At 54.1% G+C, this 20597-nt stretch overlaps 2 protein-coding genes across 6 annotated transcripts in view; both read right to left on the bottom strand.

Annotated features, from left to right (window-relative positions):
* On the bottom strand, window positions 567–8122 carry TPM2 (tropomyosin 2 (beta)). 4 transcript variants are annotated; one of them, XM_018052138.1, is made up of 9 exons: window positions 7776–8122; window positions 7210–7335; window positions 4159–4292; window positions 3943–4060; window positions 3778–3848; window positions 3241–3316; window positions 2999–3061; window positions 2762–2831; window positions 567–713 (listed from the first exon to the last, which is right to left on the bottom strand). In XM_018052138.1, the coding sequence occupies exons 1-9, from the start codon at window positions 7887–7889 to the stop codon at window positions 631–633; spliced, it is 855 nt and encodes a 284-aa protein (XP_017907627.1). In that variant the 5' UTR covers window positions 7890–8122; the 3' UTR covers window positions 567–630. The 4 variants fall into 4 exon arrangements, with proteins under 4 accessions (XP_017907627.1, XP_017907628.1, XP_005683899.1 ...); XM_018052139.1 differs by lacking the exon at window positions 3241–3316 and adding an exon at window positions 3563–3638; XM_005683842.3 differs by lacking the exon at window positions 3241–3316 and adding an exon at window positions 3563–3638 and having other exon boundaries at window positions 567–1802.
* TLN1 (talin 1) overlaps window positions 13696–20597 on the bottom strand; it is a 31544-nt gene continuing 24642 nt past the window's right edge. Inside the window, exons 46-58 of one of the 2 annotated variants that reach the window (XM_018052141.1) lie at window positions 20406–20572; window positions 20133–20316; window positions 19917–20042; window positions 19700–19816; window positions 16494–16679; window positions 16262–16369; window positions 15657–15762; window positions 15337–15461; window positions 15109–15234; window positions 14938–15000; window positions 14646–14828; window positions 14365–14493; window positions 13696–14253 (exon numbers count right to left, since the gene is read on the bottom strand). In XM_018052141.1, coding sequence (XP_017907630.1) covers window positions 14128–14253; window positions 14365–14493; window positions 14646–14828; window positions 14938–15000; window positions 15109–15234; window positions 15337–15461; window positions 15657–15762; window positions 16262–16369; window positions 16494–16679; window positions 19700–19816; window positions 19917–20042; window positions 20133–20316; window positions 20406–20572 — 1746 coding nt within the window. In that variant the 3' untranslated portion in view covers window positions 13696–14127. The remainder of the gene's footprint in view (window positions 14254–14364; window positions 14494–14645; window positions 14829–14937; window positions 15001–15108; window positions 15235–15336; window positions 15462–15656; window positions 15763–16261; window positions 16370–16493; window positions 16680–19699; window positions 19817–19916; window positions 20043–20132; window positions 20317–20405; window positions 20573–20597) is intronic. The other variant, XM_018052143.1, reaches the window with a different exon arrangement.

Here is a 20597-nt window from a genome sequence, read left to right on the forward strand (position 1 = left end):
TAAGGTGATATTTCATAGGATTAGGATGTGGACATCTTTGATGAGGCAGCAGGAGTCTGCCTAACATAGATGTCTGACACTAAGCGGGCAGAAATGACCTATAGTGTTAGAATGACCGTGTGTGTGTGTCTGTGTCTGTCTATAGTGTTGGAATGACTTTGTGTCTGTCCCTCTGTCTATAGGGCAGGCTCAGCCTCTAGGCTTAAAATCAGTGAGGCTTTTGGGCTTTCACCCTGCTCAAGTGAAACCAATGTAGTTTTGTGGTTTTGCCTTCCAGTTGTGTTGTGCCCAGCCACTTGCTGGAATGGGGCAGTGCCGCTGACAGCAGTTCCTCTGCCCTGTGGGTAATAAGGGCCAGAATGCTCCTCCAGCCCTGCCAGGCTTCTCTGCTCCACACAGCCCATTCACAACCCCTCCTTGGTGACCCTAGTGCCCCCATCCCTCTGGCTCACTCAGAGCTCCTTCCAACTCTACTCTTCCCCTGAGGCATCCTCTCCGCCTTCTCCACTTTGGAAAATTACCACCACCACTGCCAATACCCAAGAAAGGCTTAACGGGCCCCATAATGCTGGTAACATCTGTTTTATTGGTTGGGGTGGCAGCTAGCCTGGCTGGGGGCAGGGCCAGCCCTCAGAGGTTGTTGAGCTCCAGCAGTGTCTGGTCGAGGGTCTGGTGGATCTCCACGTTCTCCTCCTTGGCACTGGCCAAGGTCTCTGTGAGGGGAAGCAACCCGTGAGCAGGGGTGGGGTGGGGAGGCATGGACAGGGGATGTAACAAACAGACACGGAGTGGGTTGGAGGCATACAAAGACACAAACATTCAAGGATCTGAGGACCCCTTGGGTGGGACAGACAGACAGACTGACCAAGACAGGGATGCCTCACTCAAGGCTTCGGGGTCATGGAGGTGTATGGGAAGGCCCAAGTCATAAACTAATTTACCCTCCTTCTTTAGAAGGTTCAAGAGAGTTGGAAACAGGAGGAAAGACAAAGACTGAGCCAGGAAAGGGAGTGTCAGACAGATAGACAAACTCGAGGCAGGAAACAGACCTGCAGCGAAAGCCCCCACGTTGCTGGCATCCAGTGTCATTCCAAACGTCATCCTGGACCTTTAACAACCTTGCACCCCTCCCCTACACCTTACCAGCCCACTCCCCTTCCAGTCATTCCTTTATATCCTGGAATCTCAGCTGAGCGCTCCAAGGGCAGTGACATGCCTGGGTTTGCAGAAGGGCGTGTATCTCAGAGGCACCAGAGGGCCTGTGGTGAATGACACAGTCATACGTGCCCACATGCGGCAGAGAGAGTCATGCAGAGGGGGTTCTAGGGTGGGCCTCAGTGTCCTGTGGGTGAGCTCAGTAGGGGAGGGAGTCACAAGATTAGGGGTGCCCATAGGAGCCGGGGTCTCAGCAGTGAACCAGTGCTCTGTGGGGGTGATGGCAGTGCTCTTTAGAGGGCAGGAAAACAGCATGGAGACCAAATGGAGTTTATTAAGCAGCAGAGAGTGGTGGAGGCCGGCGGGTAGAGGGAGGAGTGGATGGATATAGAAGGATGAAGCAAGTGCCAGGATGGGCAGCGGATGTGGCGGGGGCTCTCCTAGGCTGCACCCAGCCTGGCTGTGCAGTGTTGGCAATTTCTGCTCCTCCTGCTGGCCCTGCTTCCCATAGAGAAAATGGAAAGGAGAAGAGAGAGGGGGCCGAGGGCCACACTGGTAAGGGGCTCAGAGGGAGGTGATGTCATTGAGCGCGTTGTCCAGCTCCTCACTGATGGCCTTGTACTTCATCTTCTGTGCATAGACTTCATCTGGTGGGGGGTCCAGGAGAGGGGGGCCAGGTGGGAGTGTGGGGAGAAGGAATGGAGGGAAAGAGGAGTGGAAGGAGAGAGGGTAATAGAGAGAACAAGAATCAGAGAGAGGTGGATGAAGATGGAATGAGGGAGACAGGCCAGAGAACAGGCTGGACAGCCATCAGGGGCCCCTCGTCTCCTCTCTGTACCCCTATGTCTTTCATCCTTCTCTGTACCCCAAGTTGGTGCTTCCCCAAGGAGCTCCTGCCTCCCCCCAGGGACCTGGGGGCACAGTGGTTTGCCTAAGCAGAAGTGCTTGCTGCAAGGGGAGGACACTCAAACTAGAAAGGTCTAAAGTTGGAGAGAAAATTGAGGCTTGCCTGAGAGGGCTGGAAGCAAGAGATGTGGGAGTTATGAAAGTGAAATAAAAGGGAAAGACAGTTTTAGGCACAACGTTGTTGATAAGAGTGAGAAGCAGCTACAGACTAGCAAATACCTGGATATTTGTTTTCATCAAATCTAGCTTAGAATAGTATTTTCCATTAATGTTTTCATGAAAACCTAGATATTAAAGCAAACAGCTCTCTATTTAATAAAGAGGGTGCTGTACTTGGAGACAGTGTTATCAGATCAGTGCTACTCAGAGTCTGGTCTGAGGACCAGCAGCATCTGCATTGTCAGGGCGCTTGTTAGACACAGATTCAGTCCAAAGTCAGCAGTCACTTCAGAGCAGGACCCAGGAATTTGTATTTTTAAAAACTCTCTGAGGGGATTCTCAAGTTTGTGAAGCACTGGGGTTGATGGGGCTACATCATCTATCTACTTGGACAGGAGGCAGAGACTGCCAAAACCTGTGGAGTCCTAGGGGACCCAGTCCTAATTTACCGCTGGCAAGTCTCATGGGCTAGGAAGATAAGTCATGCGTAGTACAGATCTATTTCGAAAGTCTCGGGGGTACAGAGGAATATCCTTTTTACCTTCCAGGTCATCGATGGTTTTCTCCAACTTTGCCACCGACCTTTCAGCAAACTCTGCTCGGGTCTCAGCCTGGGTGTAAAGGCAAGATGGGGAAAAATAACAAAAATTTAGGCCCTCCCAGACACTATCACTTAAGTCAACCTTCTGTTCTGCCCCCGCTCCCAATTCCCTGCCACAGGAGGTCTCTGGTAGGGATTGTGGGGCTTGAGGGTCATTCAGACTGGAAGGACTCTCACCTCCTTTAGCTTCTCCTCCAGCAGTTTGATCTCCTCTTCATATTTATCTTCTTTGGTGGAATACTTTTAGGGACAGACACCAGTCATCAGTACACCACCCCCACAAAACCTTCATTTCTTCACGGAGCCCCACAGGCTACTCCTGATTTTGTCTCCATCAAACACTGCACCCCGCCCTGCCTGGGCCCATCGCCTCCCTCCCTGAAGGAACCCATCCTCACTGCCCCTCTGCCCCCCTCTACCTTGTCCGCTTGGGCTTCCAGGGATTTCAAGTTGTTGGTAACAATTTTCAGCTCCTCCTCTAGGTCCCCACATTTACTGCAGGGGGGTGTGTGGCAGGGTGGGATGTGAGGGCACAGTGGGGGAGACAGTGGAGGTGGCACAGTGGGGAAGGGGTGGAGGAGAGAAGAGAAGAGCAAAGTTGTGAGAGTGACAGCAGCCAGAGACTGGAAGCCCCAGGCCCCTCCCGACCCCCAGCAGGTTGAGAGAGGGCAGCCTGAGGTGGAGGGGAAGGTGAGCTGAGAGAAGGTGCCATTGGCCAGAAAGGTCCGGAGAGGTGACTACCTCCTCCTCTGAGGCCATCAGGGACTTGAGGGCCTGATCCATGGTTCGAAGCTCCTCCTCCAGCTGCCTGGCTCGGCTGGGGGCAGCAGGTAGGGGTCAGAGGCAGGACCTGTCCCTGGGGTCCCCTGCCTGGGGAAGCACCTCCCCACTGCACAGAGTGCCCCACAGCCATGGGCTCAGGCCGAGGTTCACTTGCTACCCTGGGGTGTCCTTACCTCTCAGCCACCTCAGCTCTCTCTTCTGAGCGCTCCAGCTCTCCTTCCAGGATCACCAGCTTCCTGGCCACCTGTGGGGATGGGGGAGCGAGGAGGAGATTCATGGTGAATGATTGGGGGTGCCTGGGGTTCAGGTATGAGAACAAAGTGGAGCAGGGCTGTCACCTCCTCATATTTGCGGTCTGAATCCTCGGCGATGTGCTTGGCCTCCTTCAGCTGCATCTCCTGCAGCTCCATCTTTTCCTCATCCTTCATAGCTCGGTTTTCGATGACCTTCATTCCTCTGAGAGGCAGGGCGAGTGGTGGGGGTGGGGTTAGGCCCAGCAGGGACAGGCTCCCGGCTCCCTCCCCGCCCCATCCTCTGAGGAACCCCCTGCCCACCTCTCGCTCTCATCAGCTGCCTTCTCAGCCTCCTCCAGCTTCTGCAGGGCTGTAGCCAGACGCTCCTGTGCCCGGTCCAGCTCCTCCTCTACCAGCTGAATGCGGCGGTTCAGGGAGGCCACATCTGCCTCAGCCTGTGAGTCAAAGGTCAGAGGTCAGAACGGCTGTGTCTGCCTTGGATGAGGATCAGAGAGGCATCAGAGGATGGTTAAGATGCTTGTCAGAACAAAGCTAAGCTTTCTGGCCTCCAGACATTCAACCTTTTTTTTTTTTTTTTTCACTAAACCATCTTCTTCACAGATTCTGTGTTCCAGCCCAAAACATGCACTCTTGGACAAGCTCCATTCCCCTGCTGCGGGGCCTCTTCTAGCACTGTGCAGAGTCTCCAGTGGATATCTGCACACAAATCCCCCCGCCACCCCCACCCCCCACCCCGTCCTGTCTGAGAGCGCTCCTACTGCTGGGATCAGGTCTGAGGTAGCCCTGACTCCTTGGCGGAGTCTGGCTCAGGCAAGGGGTGGGAAAGAATCAGGCCAACCAGGCCACAGTGCTGCGAAAATCCGCCAATCACAGAATCAAGCTCTGTGATGTCACTGGCGGCCAGGCAGACTCATAGCAGGAGGCTTAGGCGGCAAGCCAGGCTAAGGGACCCACGGCTGTAGCAAGAGGCTCTCTGCCAGTGCTGGATGCAAGTGGGGGCAGTGCAAGCGCAGTGTGAGTGGCAGATCCGCCACTGATCCTGCAATATAGAGGCAAAATCATGGAGGTTTTGGAGATGGTCCATAGAAAGGGATGATACCTTTAGAAAAAGAGGACGGAGCAAGAAAGATCCCAAAAAGGCAAAGCAGAGAAGCAGCGCAATTTGGTGTTAAGAGCATCCACTCTGAGTGAGAATGCTGTCTTTGAGCTACTTGTGTGACCTTGGGTAACTTATTTAGTTTCTCTAAGCCTTGGTTCTTCCTTTGTAGAATGTTCTGAGATAATGCAGTGCTTCTAATGCTGGATTAATAACAGACCATTGGGAGGTAAAACAAACAAACAAACAAAAATCCAGGTTCTTTAGCTCCATGCTGGAGCCACTGAACTGAGATCTCCAGGGCAGGGGCTTGGAAATTCTTCTTTTTTTTTTTCTTTTTAAAGCTTTCACGGGATTCTGAGGAGCCTGGCAGGGGGTTGCAGAGTCAGACATGACTGAGCGAGTATCACTCATTCACTCAGGGATTCTGATAATAAGCAATCTTGGGAAATAGTAAAATAACACACACAAAGCACTTGAGCATTTGCCTGCAGAGTCCCCATCCCATAAACATTAGCTCATCCCTTGTCTCTCCCTCAAAGACAAAACATAGAGACCCTGAGGTTCAGGACTGGAAAGGAGAAGGGTCCAGTGCAGGGGAAGAAGAGAGTGAGAGGGGAGAGACAGGGGGCAGCGCTGGGGGTAGGACAGGGGAAACAGCACCATGTGTAGAAAGCAGTGTTGCCTGTACACTCCAGGTGCTGAAGGCCACCTAGTGACAGGAACCCATCCTGGGCGCAGGGCTGGGTGACTCCACGTGGAAGGGTTCTGGGGACCGCACTGGGGGTTGGGAAGAATGACTCAGGAATCCTGGAGGTCTGGAGAGAGGTGAGACTCTGTAAAAGGGAACCTCTCTTCATGCTCATAGGGTAACAAGTGACTCTAGAGAACCTGGGAAGTCCTGGGGCCTGCATCACAGGACTGACTTTTGCCGTTTTGTGCTTCTCAAGTTTTTCCCAGTTATGGATGCTGCTCTCTTAACCACGGGACAGACAGTGCTGTCCCCATTGCACAAACGGGAAGCAAGAGAAGAAGGAGAGACTGAGGCAGTGCGTGAGTTAAGTGCTGTGTTCAAGGTCATACAACAAGTCTGGGCAGTGCTTCCTCTCTACTCCCTCCCTACTCTGCTGCCCCGCTTCCCCAGCTCTGTCCCTGTCCTCCCCTCCTCCTCTTCAGCCCCCACCCAGCTCCTTGGGTTTCCAGGCCTGCCTCCAGCTGCACTGGGCTGCAGTTATTTATAGAGTGTCAGATGCCCAGGGTCGCCTTCACCAGCAGCTGCAGGTCAGTTCCCTTCCAAGTGCCAGGGCGGGTGAAGAACCAAAACCAAAGACTGGAGGTCAGAGAAACCAACCTTGGTGGCAGAGGGGGATGGGGAACATGGATAATGGTCAACACAAACAGTAATGTCATCTCTGATCTCAGATGTTCAGACCATGCTTATGCTTATCCCCCCATCCATCCAAGTTGAAGCCTCATTTTAAACTTAATCCTGGGTGGAAGGCAAATAGGGAACAGGAGGCAGAGAAAGTACCAAGTCCAAAGTCTTATGGCCATTCTCCTACCTCAGGGTGGGGGTTGGGACTGCCAGGAGGTTGAGATGTCTGGTTAGGAGGTGTGGGGTGGGCAGAGAAATCTCAGAGTGAGCAGGACTTGCCAAGGTGGCTGCCCTGGCATTTGTGGCCTTGTCCCTCTGCCCTGTGGCCTGGCATGGTCTCAAGGCTGACAGCTTAATGAGGGTAAATAAGGGACCGACAGAACCTGAGCTGGGGCCCTAGTGCACAGCAGGGCCACTGGAGCCAGAGGTCAAGGCCAGGGAATTTCTAATGGACCCCAGGGGTGTAACTCAAGTCAGGGACCATCTTTGGATTCGTTTTCTCTCCCGCTGCCCACAGCACCTACACCCACAGCCCACACCCCCCAGAATGTAGCTGCAGTCTTCTCTGCATTTTCTTCAACTGGAGGATTAGTTGAGATGGAGGGTAAATTCTTGTACTACCCACCCCCACGATGACTCATTGTTTGATCACTGTACATTCTAAGAGCTGGAACCCAATGGAATTGCAATGCTATGTCCTCTGGGGGAAGTGGTAAGTGGTTTTGATTTACCCACTGTCTTGAATTATTTGTGCCAGCTTGCTCTAGCCTGGGTTCCTGCAAGGAAACCCTTTTAGTCCTGGTGAAGAAGCTCCCCTCCATCCCCATCTGGGATCCCTTCCAGTGCACTAATTCTCCCACACCCCCAGGTCCACACTCACGTCAGTGGCTTTCTTCTCAGCCTGCTCCAGTTTCTCCTGGGCATCCTTCACTGATTCAGAATACTTTTCCACCTCGTCCTCCGTCCCTTTTAGCTTCTTCTGGAGGGCCTGCTGCTCCTCTTCCAGCTGGGAGAGAAAAACCTCAGTCAGCCAGGCCCAGGCCCAGGCCAGAGTCAGGGGGTGTGTGAGGGGGTACTGAGATATTTAGAGGCTGTTAGGGAGGAGGAGGGACATCCGAGGACAGTGGGGGACAGTGTAGCTAGGGGTGTGTAGGGATCTGGTGGGAGTAGAGAGAAAGTTCCCAGCCCCAAGGAGAAGGCCCAACATGGCTCTGCAAGGGCAGCAGTGGAAATCTGGGGACTGGGGCTCCCCAGGCTAAGGTGGGTGGAATGAAGTGTGGCTCCGGTGATGGACCCCCCAGGGTACTGTGAAGGCCCAGCAGCCCCCACACTGGACGGTAGAGAGCATTGGAGAGCAGGCCAGTGGCTGGGGGGCACAGGGCAGGGCCGACCCTACCCTCATTGTGGGGTGGGGTGGGGGCTGCGCCGGGCCTGGGACCCCCCCACCTGCTTGCAGCGGTCCTCAGCTTGCTTCTTGTCGGCCTCGGCCTGCTCTGCGCGGTCGATGGCATTCTCCTTGTCCAGTTTTAACATCTGCATCTTCTTCTTGATGGCGTCCATGGTTGCGGTGGGGGACGGGCCGGCCGGCGGGCAGTGCGGACCGGGAGAACTGGGCTGGCCTCGCGGACTGGGCGCACGGGTGGCGGGCGAGGAGCACCAAGCGGGACTGGGATGTCCCTGCCGCGTGGGCGCCTAAAAGGCGGGGAGGGACCGGGCGGAGCCGGGGGCCAAGACCCTCCCCCACTGCGTCCCAAACCTTGTAGGGGCAGAAGAACTGCAGGGTCGGGGGGGCGCGGCCACCCCCTGCGCCCACCCCCTCGGGACCGCCCCCTCAGGGCCCCGCCTCTCCCCTCTATCCCACCCCTCTCCATCCCACCCCCACCCCGCCCGCAGCCGTCGGAAGGGAAAGTAGATGGATAGTCGGCTGGAAAAACTAGCGCCGCGGAGGGGAGGGGACCCTGGGGCTGGGGGCTCCGCACTTCTCCTGAGTGACAGCGCGGCCCTGTGGCAGCTGCGGCTGGGGCCCCTGGGGCTATTTCGGGGCTTGAGCTCACGGCAGCTGCCCGGGCACAAGGACCAGAGTGCAGAGTGTCCCCCCCTCAACTGCAGCAGCCGCTGCCCTTAATTTAGAAGTTTCCTGTAAATCCCCTCGGATTAAATGTCTCTTGGGAGGCGGGGCTCGTCTGCCGCTTTAGTGCCTCAGTTTACCCTGAGTTCCAGACTCTGGCTTTGTGTTACCGACACGGCAGTGAAAACGATGAGTCTCGCCAGGGACTTGGGGAAACTGAGGCAGGAGGGGAGCCCAGAAGCCCGGTCGCAGTGCAGATCGAGGCCGGGTTCGCTGCCCCCGAGGGCGGCCCTGACCTCTCTTCCCCTCGCTCCCCGCTTCCATCCCCTACCCCCGGAGCCAGGGCCCCTCCTCTACTGCCGACCAGCCTCGGATCCCAGCTCCGCGCCCGCCCGCCCCGCCCCCCACGTGCCCCGCATATTTTCCACGTGGCTTCTGCCAGGCAGGACGCTGCGCCTTCCCTACCCCCATCCCCACCTCCACTGGGACGCGTCCCTACGGTCCCTTCCCCGTCCCTCCTCGGGACTCCCCCACCCCCACCGCCCTCCGCTCACCCTCACCCACCCCCGTTTTCCCGTAGCTTCCGCGGCCGCCCTCCCTTCTCCTCCCCTTCTCCCGGCGGACTCTCCTCTCTTCCCTTATGAGCCAACTTTACGCTGAAATTTCTTTTCTGCCCTTTTTTGGGATGTTTCCCGTGGGGAGGCGGGGCCAGGCTGGGGCGAGGAAGGCAGGGGCAAGGGTAAGAGTTCTGAGCTGCTGGGCTGAGGGGCGGGGGAGGTGTCCCCCCTGACCGCGCGCGCCACAAACGGCTCTGGGAGCCGGGGCCCAGGGTCGGGAAATCTGGGGCACGGGCGTGAAGCTGTTTGTTTTTGTTTTCGTTTTTTCCTCGGGTTGGGGTGGGGGGGTGGGTGGAGAGGAAGCGGAGAGCTGCCTTGGAGGGGGGAAGGGGAGACCAGGCGGAGGAAGCCTTGTTCCCGAGGGGCAGGCGGGTGGGAGGCCTGGCTTTTACTGGTGGGGTGGAAACCGTGGGAATCCTGGGTCCTCGGCTTGGGCGAGGTCGGGGCGGGGAGGTAGGGGGCGGGGAAATGTATAGATCTGCTTAGCCGACTGCTGCTACATATGGACAAAACTGACTCCGTTTCCCCCAAACTCTTAAAAAGTCGCTTCTAGCCACCCTGTAGCCAGGGTCAAATCCAGGGGAGTCATTAATAGCTCCCCTGTCCCTCACTCCCCACATCCCCTTAATCCTGTAGGAGGTACTTCCTCCAGATAAGGAAGACTTCTCAAACTTCTCTGGGGTTGCCTTGGGCAGTTCCTTATATTACCTCCTGCCTGAGTCTGTTGTGGTCTTGCTCCTGGTTCCCCAACTCTCCTTGACAGAAAAATCTTTTTTAAAGTTGATGCGAGTGGGACCCTAAAATCCTTGCCAATGCCTCCCTTAGCTCTCCCTCTTTTGATGTTAAGAATCCACATCTCTTAATATGGTATACAAGGCCCTTTGCTTTGGCGCCTGCCTGCTTCAGCTCTAGCCTACCTTCTTTCACTTCCAAACTCACCCCCAGTGCGCAGACTTGTACTGGTGTAGCACTCATACTGAGCTCAGTGCAGGAGCAGGACATCACCATACTTTTCTTAAAGCTTCCACCTTTTATGCATTCTGTTCTCCCTCCCTTCCCTTGGCTGATTCCTGGTGGCTGTAAAGACAGACCAGGTGTCAGCTTTTCTGAGAAGTCTTCTCTATCGACTCCTCCTTCCCACCCTCTCCACCTCATAGGTGCATGTTTTTCCTGCAGGCTCCTAACTAACATTCTCATCATAGTCCCCCTTAAGTATAAGGGTACTGTTCTTGTACCTGTTTGCTTCTCCACCAGTCTGTGAACCCTCCAGAGAAGGGACTCTGTTTCAGTTCTGAATGCCCACTGTAGCATAGCATCAGGCATAAAGTTGGCACTGATCAACATTTGCCAGGTGAATTTTTTGTGTGCCAGGTTCAGAATACATGCAGATACTTTGTGGATAACTCATGGTCTAGTGGGGCAATTCTCAAACCTTTTCATTTTGGAACCCTATACACTCTTAAAAATTGAGAGTGGGGTTTGAAGATTCAAAAAGCTTTTGTTGGAGTAGGTTATATCTAACAATACTTATCATGTTAAAACAAAAAATTCAATGTTTATTAATTCATTAAAAATAAAACAAACCCATTACACATTACTGTGTTAACATACTTTTAATGAAAAGTATATTCACATCCCCAAATTAGAGCATGGCAGTTGTTTTACATTTTTGCAAGTCTCTTTAATATCTGCCATAATAGACAGCTGGATTCTCAAAACCTACTTGTGCTTTCTGTCTGTTGCTATGTGCTGGTTGTTTGAAGTACTCTATATGAAGAAAATCTAGTCTCGCACAGATACGTAGTTGGAAAAAAGAATATAATTCACTGACCCTTGAACGTGACAGGGGTCTGTGGAGTTGAAAATCCATAGCTTAACCCTCTGCTTGCTTCCTCCATATACATGATTCTGCATCCCTGGATTCAACTAACCACTGATCATGTAGTACTGTAAATATCTAGTGATCCCCATACAAATGTAACAACCCATGTTGTTCAAGTCTCAGTGGCATGTGTAGCTTTTGGGGGGCAGTTGTGGATAGTCTTCTTTGATACTACATCAACACTTGACTATTCTCTTAAAGGTTAGCTGCAGGGAAGAACCTGACCATATCAATAACCTTCCTGTACAATGTTTCAGTAAAATCCATTGGTCTGTATTGACTTTGGTTGGATCATTTTTTTTTACTCAGGGATAATTTTGTAAGCATGCATGCATTGGTCATTTGGAAAATGATTCACTGAGCTATGCAGGTGTTCCAAATGTCAACATATTTCATTATATATTATTTTAAAAGTCATGGTTTCAACAGAAAAGCTTGTTTTAAGTTTGGGGAAGCCCTAAAGCTCATGGTGGCAAATACAAGTTTTCTAAAATTTTAGTTGTCACTTGAAACCTTGAATTGTATCATTGGCAACAAGTATTGGCAGGTTTTTCCTTGAAGTGACACTTTGTTTTTGAGAAAAAAGTCTGCCAGCTACCCAAGTCTGATAACTGTGGTTTGTCTGTCAGTCATTCCTGCAGGTAAATGTGGCCTATGAAAAAAGCAGCTAGTTCAGCTCAAAGAACTGTCTAGGTGCGTTCCTTGAGACACCATCATACTTTGGTGTGCACCAGCAAAGTTCTACACGCACTCCCCAGTTCATCACAAGGAATATTGAAACACTTGTTACTACAGGACTAAGACTTAACAAAACGAATAATTTTTGCTGCTTCATCAAGGACATTCTTCAGGAAGAAGCCAGAATTTGTATCGTACAGTTAGTGGATGGTGGTGAAGCGTACAGTGACTACAGTGCAGTTTGGGCTACTGCCTTGATTTGCACTAAGGCAGCTTACCCGCCAAATGTTCTTTCACTGTCAGTGCAAATGCTGACACTCTGAAAAAGGAAAATAGTGTCTTAGTATTACTATGAAAGTAGTCTTTTTTCTATTTATTTTTGGCTGTGCTGGGTCTCCATTGCTGCATGGCTTTTCTTTAGCTGTGGCAAGCGAGGGCTGCTCTTCCTTGCAGTGTGTGGGCTGCTCACTGCAGTCAGTGGCTTCTCCTGTTGTGGAGCGTGGGCTCTAGGGTGCATGGGCTTCATTAGTTGTGATGTGTGGGCTCAGTGGCTGTGGCTTGTGGACTCCAGGGCACAGGCTTAACCGTTGTGGTGCAGGGGCTTAGGTGCTCTGCAGCATGTGGGATCTTCCCTGACCAGGGCTCGAACCTGTGTCATCTGCATTGGCCGGCAGACTTCACCACTGAGCCACCAGGGAAACCCATATGAAAATAATCTTGACCTTATGGACCCCTAGAGGCCTGAGGGTCAACTGCATTGTAAGAACTGCTGGTCTAATAGGTATTTGAGTCTCTCCCCAGAAGACTCCCTGAGGCATCAGTATCAAGAGGAACGTGATTGGTCACAGTTCCTGAGGATATGGCAGGGAAGTGGTAGCAGGGGTCAGCAGCTGTCTGGGCTCATAGCTGGAGTTCAAACGGTCTGGACTACCACTTGTTGGGGAAGTGGTAAAAGGGATTTGATCTCTAAGGTCCTCAACGATGCCAGGACATGGAATCTGGGGTTAGGGGGCCAGAGCCACATGGACTGCAGTTGCCAGTCTGTGTCAGAGAGGTGATAATACATCTGTTTTCCAGTGCTTAGCCTGGGCCTGGCTTAGTAAATATTGAATGAATTAATCACAGGTGACACGAGCGATAGTAGGAAGCTGGCACCTCCCCTGATGGGCTGCCCTGGGGAGGACAAAGTCATTCTACATTACACCTACTTTAATGGGCTAGGAGTAGAAGATGTCATGCCTTTAAGGAGGTGACAAGAATAGCAGCAGATTGGGTGGTGTTTGTGTTCTACTTGGAGGGAGAAGCAAGGAAGTAACATACTGAGCAATAGGGCTGGTTGAAGAATCATACATGAAAACAGTGGCAGATCTGAGAGGGCTGCCAGGTGGTCCAGGCAGCGTGGGCCATGTGGGCAGATGTGGGAGGAAGTGGAAGCACATGGCAATCCCCACCTCCCCCACTCAACCTTCAGGTGAGCGGGGCAGCTGGCACAGGGCTCCTGGCACCCGCCTGGCCATTAGGGGAGCTCTGGCCCCTGATGATGCGGCCTCACGCTTGGGTCTGGCTTTTTCAGTTGCTTCTCTTCTAGTGCTGTTCTGGGCAGGAGTGGCAGCAAGGCCAGGGAGGGGCTGGAAGTGCCCAACCCAGTCAACAGTTGAGCCTACCTGAGGCAGCCTCAGGCTGGATTTTTGGCTTGTTAACTGCCTCAACCAAATCTGGCCGTAGTTCTCTTAGGCTCAGATACTTGTATCCATAGGCTTGTTTCAGCAAAGCTGCTTCTTGAAAATTCGGACTTGGTGAGGGACTAGGTTTGTTCACATGAATGGTGATGAACAGAGTGTGTCCCTGATAGCCACAAAGAGCACTGGCAGCTGCTGTCCCAGGAACAGAAGAATGACATTTGGTGTGGCGTGGGAGCTGGCTGGAGAGGCAAGGGACAGCAGCAGCATGCCTGCTCAGGGACAGCTTCCTGACTAGGATGACTTACGGCTCTGCGTGTAGTGGGAGCAAGGGGCCTCGGGGCAGACTTCTGAGCCCATCAAGCTGGGCCACAGTACTCCATCCCATTCTCTCCCCGCCTGCCCTCGGGGCGGGTATCTCCTCATGAAGCCAGGCTGAGGCTGCAGGCAGAATCACCTTTATTGGAGCATGACCTGTTTGGGGCTTACACCCCCGGCCCCCACAGGTAGTTGGGGGTGGGGGGTGGATAGTATAAAAAAGGATGAGTAGAGCGGAGGCTGTGGGGACTGGCTGGAAGCTGCTGGCAGGGTGGAGCGGGCTGGGGCCCTGGCAGGTTCAGACTGAGGTACAGCAGCGTTAATAATACTCTGGGAACGTTAATATTCTGGGGAGGGGCAGGCACTTAGGGGGCCCTAGGGCATGAAGGCACTTGGAGTCCGGGAAGGGCCAGGGAACGTGCGGCAGGACCAGGCCCAGGGTCTGGCAGGCACTTGGGGGTGCTGGGGTTGGGCAGGCTGGGCCCGACAGCCCAGGAGGCTTTGGTAGTGAGGCACAGTCTCTGGGCTGGGTCTGTGATACACACAAGCGGCTGCCCTAGTGCTCGTCTCGAAGCTCTGAAGGTAAGAACTTGTACTGCTGCTGCCGGATCTGCGCCAGCTTCTTCCGTGCCTCCTCCAGCTCTCGTTCCTTCCGAAGCATCTCTTCCTGGGCGGCAATGATCTGAGGGACAGAGATCAGGGACTCAGTCAGTGAGTATGTGCATCAAGGTCTGGGGGAGTGGGAACGAGTGCAGGCATCGTGACTGCCCCGCTGATGTCCCTCAGAGCTTACCTGGGCAATGCCCCCGACCATCTTCTCCTTCACCACCACGGTCTCATTCTCCTGTTCTTCAAAGGCTGCAGCCTTCTGGGCTGCCTTCACCAGGTTGTCTGAGGCTCGCTTCACTGCGTTGCCGGCAGCCTTGGCAGAGAGAGAGAGCAGGCAGTGTGAGATGAGAACTTGGGAAGGTCCCAGCTGAGCAAGGCCCCTGTCTCCCTCGCAGAAAGCATGTCAGGGATGACAGTTGAAAGCAGCTCAGCTCAAGGCACATGAGATGGGCCAGGGGGCCTCACCTGAAGCCTCTTCATTGCCTCAGAATCCTGGTCGGCCTTGACCTTGCAGGCTACAAGGAGCTGGGCTGTGGAGGCGGCGACCTGCTTGGCCGATGAGATGAGCTTCTCCTGGCTGGCGTGGCCTTGGACAGCTGCATTGGCCGCCTCACACAGGTTGTTGGTGGCCGCGGCCACCATCCGGGCCTGAAGCAGGGAGATTAGGTTAGAACGTGCCTCCTGCCCTGGTCCATCCCCTCTCCAGCCTCTCAAGTCCCTGAAGTGCAGAGGGGCACAGGGGCAGTTGTACACTCACAGCAGAGATGAGGCCCTGGGACCACTGTCCATCATCCAGTGCGTTGGCTGGAATGGCGCCCACCTGTGGAGGAGGGCAGGAGTCTGCTGAGACTTGTGCCCTCCTGAGAGCCTCCTGGAGGAGACCATCATGCCATGTGGAAGGCAAAGCTGCTGGTATCCAAGTCCTTACCTTCCCCTGGGCCACCAGTTCCCTCTGCGCAGCTGAGGCAGCCTTCACCAGGGCGCTGGTGGCTGCTGCGATGGACTTGGCAGCTTCCAGTATCTGCTCCTCAAAGTTCAAGGACTCGTCCGCCTCCTGCAAAAAAGAGACAGAAGTGGCAGACAGAGATGCAGGGTAAGGGGAGGCTGAAGGTGCAGACACTCTGAGCAGAGGGGAGAAGAAGGGAGCAGGGCTGACCTTGGGTTTGGCCCGGGGCTTCAGCTGCTCCAGCTTCTTGGCCGCAGCCTCAATGGCGGCCGCGGCTCCCAGGAGTTCATTCTCAGCAATGACTGTGGGGTCCTCTGGGTCCACCCATTCTGTTCCTGGTGGACAAAGCAAGGAGGGAAGGGGCTAAGGCAGAGCAGGGAGATCAGGAGCACCGGGCAGTGTGCTTACTGTCACCAGGCCCTGGCATCTGTGAAGACTCTGCAGAGGCCATCTCTGAGCAGCCTCCCAGAAGCAGAGTTCTCCCCAGAACAAGGGTTTCCCTTCCCTCCCTGCCCCTGGTCACCCCTTACCCTTCATGGCCTCAGCAGCCTGGATGAGTTCAGTGACTGATCCAGCCACACGCTTTGAGTGCACCGTCAATTGCTGCTTCAATTCTGGGCTTGGCTTCTGCAGGGTCTGGGGAAGAGGGAGCAGGGGGCAGAGAGCATCAGATCTCAACTTCTACCTTGACCCTTGAAACAGGGGAGAGCCCACCCCCTCCCGCCACCCCTACCCCAGGCCTCTCCACACCACAGCCTTAAACAGTACACAGTCTATCCAGGAGCACGCCAGACATCACATTGCATGCATGGTGAAGACAGTGAGGCTATGTGTCACTCACCGGCTGACAAGGAGCCAGGAGAAGGATGAAATGAGAAGAAAGAAGAGATGAGGAGGTAGAGGAGGGGGAGGGCAGGCGGGAAGAGAGGAGACAAGAGAAAGAGGAGGAGGTGAGTGGGAGAACCAAAGATGCTCAAACTGATGGAGCCCCAGAGGAAGGGAGATATGGAAACAAGGACACACTCGGGGAACAGATGGGGGGTGGGGAGGAGATCTGAACCAAAGATTAGAGTGCAGGCCTGCGGCCTGTGTATTCAGGGAGGCCGCTGTGAGGAACAGACACCTCCCGCCTTACCAGCAGCACGTGGTCCAGCAGTTCCAGGTAGCCATTGGCACATTCCTGGCCAAAGTGTAGGGCTCGGAGCCGCACGTCTGGAGCCACTTCCGGGTGGTAGGCGGCTTCCTGTAGCACAGAGTATACATTAGCCTTAGGATCCCAAAGAGCTCCCAAGTCCCTGCAGGTTCTCCCCTACCATGTGCTGCCCTCAAGCTGCCTTACACTCCTGCCTCACCGCCGGGATTTCTACCTTGCAAGCCCGGAGCATATCTGCAATAGCACGGCGACTCAGATTGGCTGTGGCAATGACATCCTCCTGGCGACAGGAGTTCCCAGCGGCAACGGCCTTGGCGGTTGCCATGGTGATACCCTTGGTCATGCGGATGAAATCTTCAGGGGTAGAGGTCTTGGCAGGTGGCTCTGGGGAGCAGAAGACCTGTTGGGGTAGAGCAAGAAGAAAAACTCCACGGTGAGGGAGGCTGTGAGATGGTGCAGCACTTGTGTGACTGGTTCATTCATCTGCGTACTCAGTCAACAAGCAGCCACTGAGTAGTTACTGTAGATCAGCGCTAGGAGACTTTCACACGTTCACAGCTAATACAACAGAAGGCAGTTGGTCCTCATTTCTGACTAAAGTGATTGGGGAAAGTGTATTTGAAATTAAGCAAGTACCTTTGTGCTGGCTTTTCATTCCTAAAGAGAAGTCTTAATGTGGCAAGTCGTGAAGGTGGGTAAGGAGCTGGGTCTTAAGGATACAGATAACAGGAGTGCACTGACATAGTGGCAGAGCACAAATAACCAGGATGTCAAGTGTGAGAGAGTATTAAGAAATGTTCTAGAGCACAGGGATGGCAGAGCAAAGGCTGTTGGGACCTTGGATATCAGAACAAGGAACTTAGAATTTTACACAGTATGTAAAAGTCATAAAAATATTTTGCTGTATGTGTTCACCCAACAAATTCAATCCCACTAAAGATCAGCTAGGTGGGAGACTACGTGAGGTGCTGAGGGTGCAGCGGGGAATAAGCTAGACAAGGTCCTGTCCTCATGGACCTTACATTCTGGTTTTGGGTACAAATGATAAATAGGTGAATGAGCAGGGAAACTACACTGTGAAGGGGAAAAAGGGTGCTGTGATGAGAAAAAAAAGGAAGTTCTTTTTTAGAAAGGTGGTCAAGGAAGCCTCTGGCAGAGGGGATGTTTAAGCTGAAGCCTGAAGGATCAGAAGGGGCCAGATGTTCAAAAAACTGGTAAAGAGTAAGAACAAGGGTCTGCAGTGGGTGGAGCTGAGACTGCAGGGGCCTGGCCCCTGGCCCGGAGGAGAGAAGGGTGAGGAGAGACTGGGGAAGGCAGCAGGGGCCCTGGAGCCTGGAAGGCCCTGGTGTGGAGAGCGGACTTTACCAAAGATGCCAGGGCAGTCACTGGAGGATTGTAAGCACTGAAGTGACATAACCTGATTTATATTTTTAAGAGATTATTCTGGGAATTCCCTGGTGGTCCAGAGGTTAGGACTCAGCACTTTCACTGCCATGGCCCTGGGTTGAATCCCTGGTTGAAGAGCTAAGATCCCACAAGCTGCATGGTGAGGCGCCCCCCCACCCCCCAAAAAATTATCCTGTGTTGAGAGGATTGACTGGGGAGGGGGAGGTAAGTGGAGAAGCAGGGAGTTTACACAGATGCTGTCACATAAACACAGCTAAGGCCTGATGATGGTTTTGACAAGGTGCTGGTAGCAGAGATGGGAAATGAGAAATTGAGGTCTATTTGGAGGGAACACTAAAAGAACTGCTGATGAGCTCAGATGTGGGGAACAATGAGAGAAAGATGTTAAAACGGAGTTTCTGGCTTAATAGGAACTGAGTTACTGAAAGGTGCTATTTAGCAATATGGGAAAGAGGAGGGAATGAATGATCAAGTTTGGTAAGTAGAAAGGAATTTCAATTTGAACATCTCTGAGGAGAAGTGAAAACAGAGGATGAGAAAGATAAATTTAGAAGTGAGAAAGATAAATTTAGAAGTGAGAAAGATAAATTTAGAAGTTAGAAAGATGGGGACTGCCCCAGTGGTCCAGTGGTTAAGAATCTGCCTGCCAGTGGAACAAAGGTTTGATCCCTGGTCTGGGAAGATCCCATATGCGGGGGAGGAACTAAGCCTGTGCACACAACTACTGAGCATAAGCGAAGCCCACGCGCCTAGAGCCCGTGCCCCACAGCAAGACACGCCACTGCAGTGAGCATAAGCAAAGCCCACGCGCCTAGAGCCCGTGCCCCACAGCAAGACACGCCACTGCAGTGAGCATAAGCGAAGCCCACATGCCTAGAGCCCGTGCCCCACAGCAAGACACGCCACTGCAGTGAGCATAAGCAAAGCCCACGCGCCTAGAGCCCGTGCCCCACAGCAAGAGACGCCACTGCAGTGAGCATAAGCGAAGCCCACGCGCCTAGAGCCCGTGCCCCACAGCAAGACACGCCACTGCAGTGAGCATAAGCAAAGCCCACGCGCCTAGAGCCCGTGCCCCACAGCAAGAGACGCCACTGCAATGAGAAGCCTGTGCACCACAAGGAAGGGTAGCCCTGGCTCGCCACAACTGGAGAAGGCCCACGTGCAGCAAAGAAGACCCAATGTAGCCAAAAAATAAGTCAAAAAAAAAAAAAAAAAAAGATGAAAATGACAAAGACTGAAGGCAAGGAGACCAGGTCAAAACCTGGCACAGCAGTCACAGTGAGGGGGAGTGCTGCCTGTGGGCTGGGAGGGAAGGAAGGAGAGGGAGAGACTGGAGGAGGGCGGCACAGGACCTGGCGATGGCCTGCAGGTTGTAAGCGAGGCTGTGAAGTCACAGGCAATGGGGAGGGAGCCTGCTGCAATGGCAGGCTGTGGCCATGCTTAGTAGGAAGAGTAGCTGGTGGGAAGGCACTGTGGCTCAGTGCTAAGGTCAACCAGGAGGCTGAAAATGACTAAGCGCAGAACTGGAAGTCTGCTTGTCAGAGAACAATGATGAGAGGGTTGAACCTGCCAAAGAGGAGTACGAAGGCGATCGGTGCAGTTTCAGGAAGGCCTCTAAGATTTATCTGGTTGAAGGTGAGTGCAACTATAGAGGAGATGTGGGGGGCAACAGAAAAGCGAGTGTCACAAAGGCCAAAGGAAGAAAGGCTTTCAAAGAGAGGCTTGTTAGGGGGTCCGCTGTTTTGGAAATGACTGAAGAAGGTGAAGGCTAAGAAGTGACCCCTGAATGTGGCAACTGAGAGGCCAGAGAAAGTAGAGGCGGGGATGAAGAGGGTAGGTGTCAAACGCCAAGGAGGAAACAGGTGAGGAAGGGGAGACGGCGCAGCATGCACAGGAAGTCTGGCAGGGGGAGGAGGCTGAGCGGCAGCGTCTTTGTGCATGCGTGGGCGGCGCACATTCACAATCCACCCAGACCCCGCTCTCCAGCCCAGGCCCGGCTGCAGACGGGCTCACCGCCAGCTCCTGCCGAATGTGCTCTGTGGTGGCCTCCAGGGCGCGCGTGCCTTTGGTGGCCTCATCCTCCACCGCCTTCACGGTCTTGAGCAGTGATGTCACATTGGTTACCATGACCTGTGGGCATCAGAGGAGGGAGGGCAACATCATTTGACGGGGCGGGCAGAAGCACACTGGTCTACTCCCCGCCTGGGGAGCTTCTCTCTTTTCCTCCCACCTTGGCAGAGTTCTTGAGCTGCCACACAGCAGGGTCGTCACCGACTTTGCCAGCTGCAGCCTTGGTGGCACTGATGAGGTCTCCCAGGGCCTTGGCCACATCTTTAACTGCATTGATCAGCACCACCTGTGTGCGAGAGCAGAGGCTCTGGTCTGTGGGAGGAAAGGGGGGATCAGGAAGTGGTTCTGGCCAGAGTGAGGTGTGTGGGGCAGATACCTGGGTCTCTGGGTCCTCAGCTCCCAGGCTGGCTGCACCCAGCTTGACCACATCGGCAAGGCGGGTGATGGTGGCCACGGAGGACTGGGCTGCCTGTGCCAACTTTTCCTGGCTGCCAGCTGCATTCTGCACCAGGACCTTGGTGTCTTCCACCAGCACCTTGGCAGTCTTCAGAATGCCCTCCCTGGGGGACAGCCCAGCCCAGTCAGCTCTTCTCAGGCCTCCCCCAACCCCTCTGGCCCCCCACAGCTCAAGGCCCAGTTCCCTCCTCACCGGTGGTCAGCGAAGGTTTCAGCCCCCTCACGGTTGAGCGTGCCGGCAGTGGCGAACATGATGGTGGTGTCCAGGTCGGCGATGATGCCGGACACAGCGCTGGCAGCTGTGATGCAGGCCTGGGTGCCACGATTCCCAGCCTGGAGCGCAGCCAGCACGTGGGAGACCTGCGGGAGGAGAGTCACGTGGTGA

The sequence above is a fragment of the Capra hircus genome, chromosome 8, assembly GCF_001704415.2.
Source record: "Capra hircus breed San Clemente chromosome 8, ASM170441v1, whole genome shotgun sequence".
NCBI lineage: Eukaryota > Metazoa > Chordata > Mammalia > Artiodactyla > Bovidae > Capra > Capra hircus.

Excerpts from the sequence above, each read along its gene's own strand:
- TPM2 (XM_018052138.1), bottom strand. The coding sequence starts at position 7,889 with ATGGACGCCATCAAGAAGAAGATGCAGATGTTAAAACTGGACAAGGAG. Across the intron at positions 4,061-4,158 it reads GCAGCTGATGAGAGCGAGAG|AGGAATGAAGGTCATCGAAA; the intron begins GTGGGCAGGGGG and ends CCTGCCTCTCAG. Across the intron at positions 3,062-3,240 it reads TGGAAGCCCAAGCGGACAAG|TATTCCACCAAAGAAGATAA; the intron begins GTAGAGGGGGGC and ends TGTCCCTAAAAG.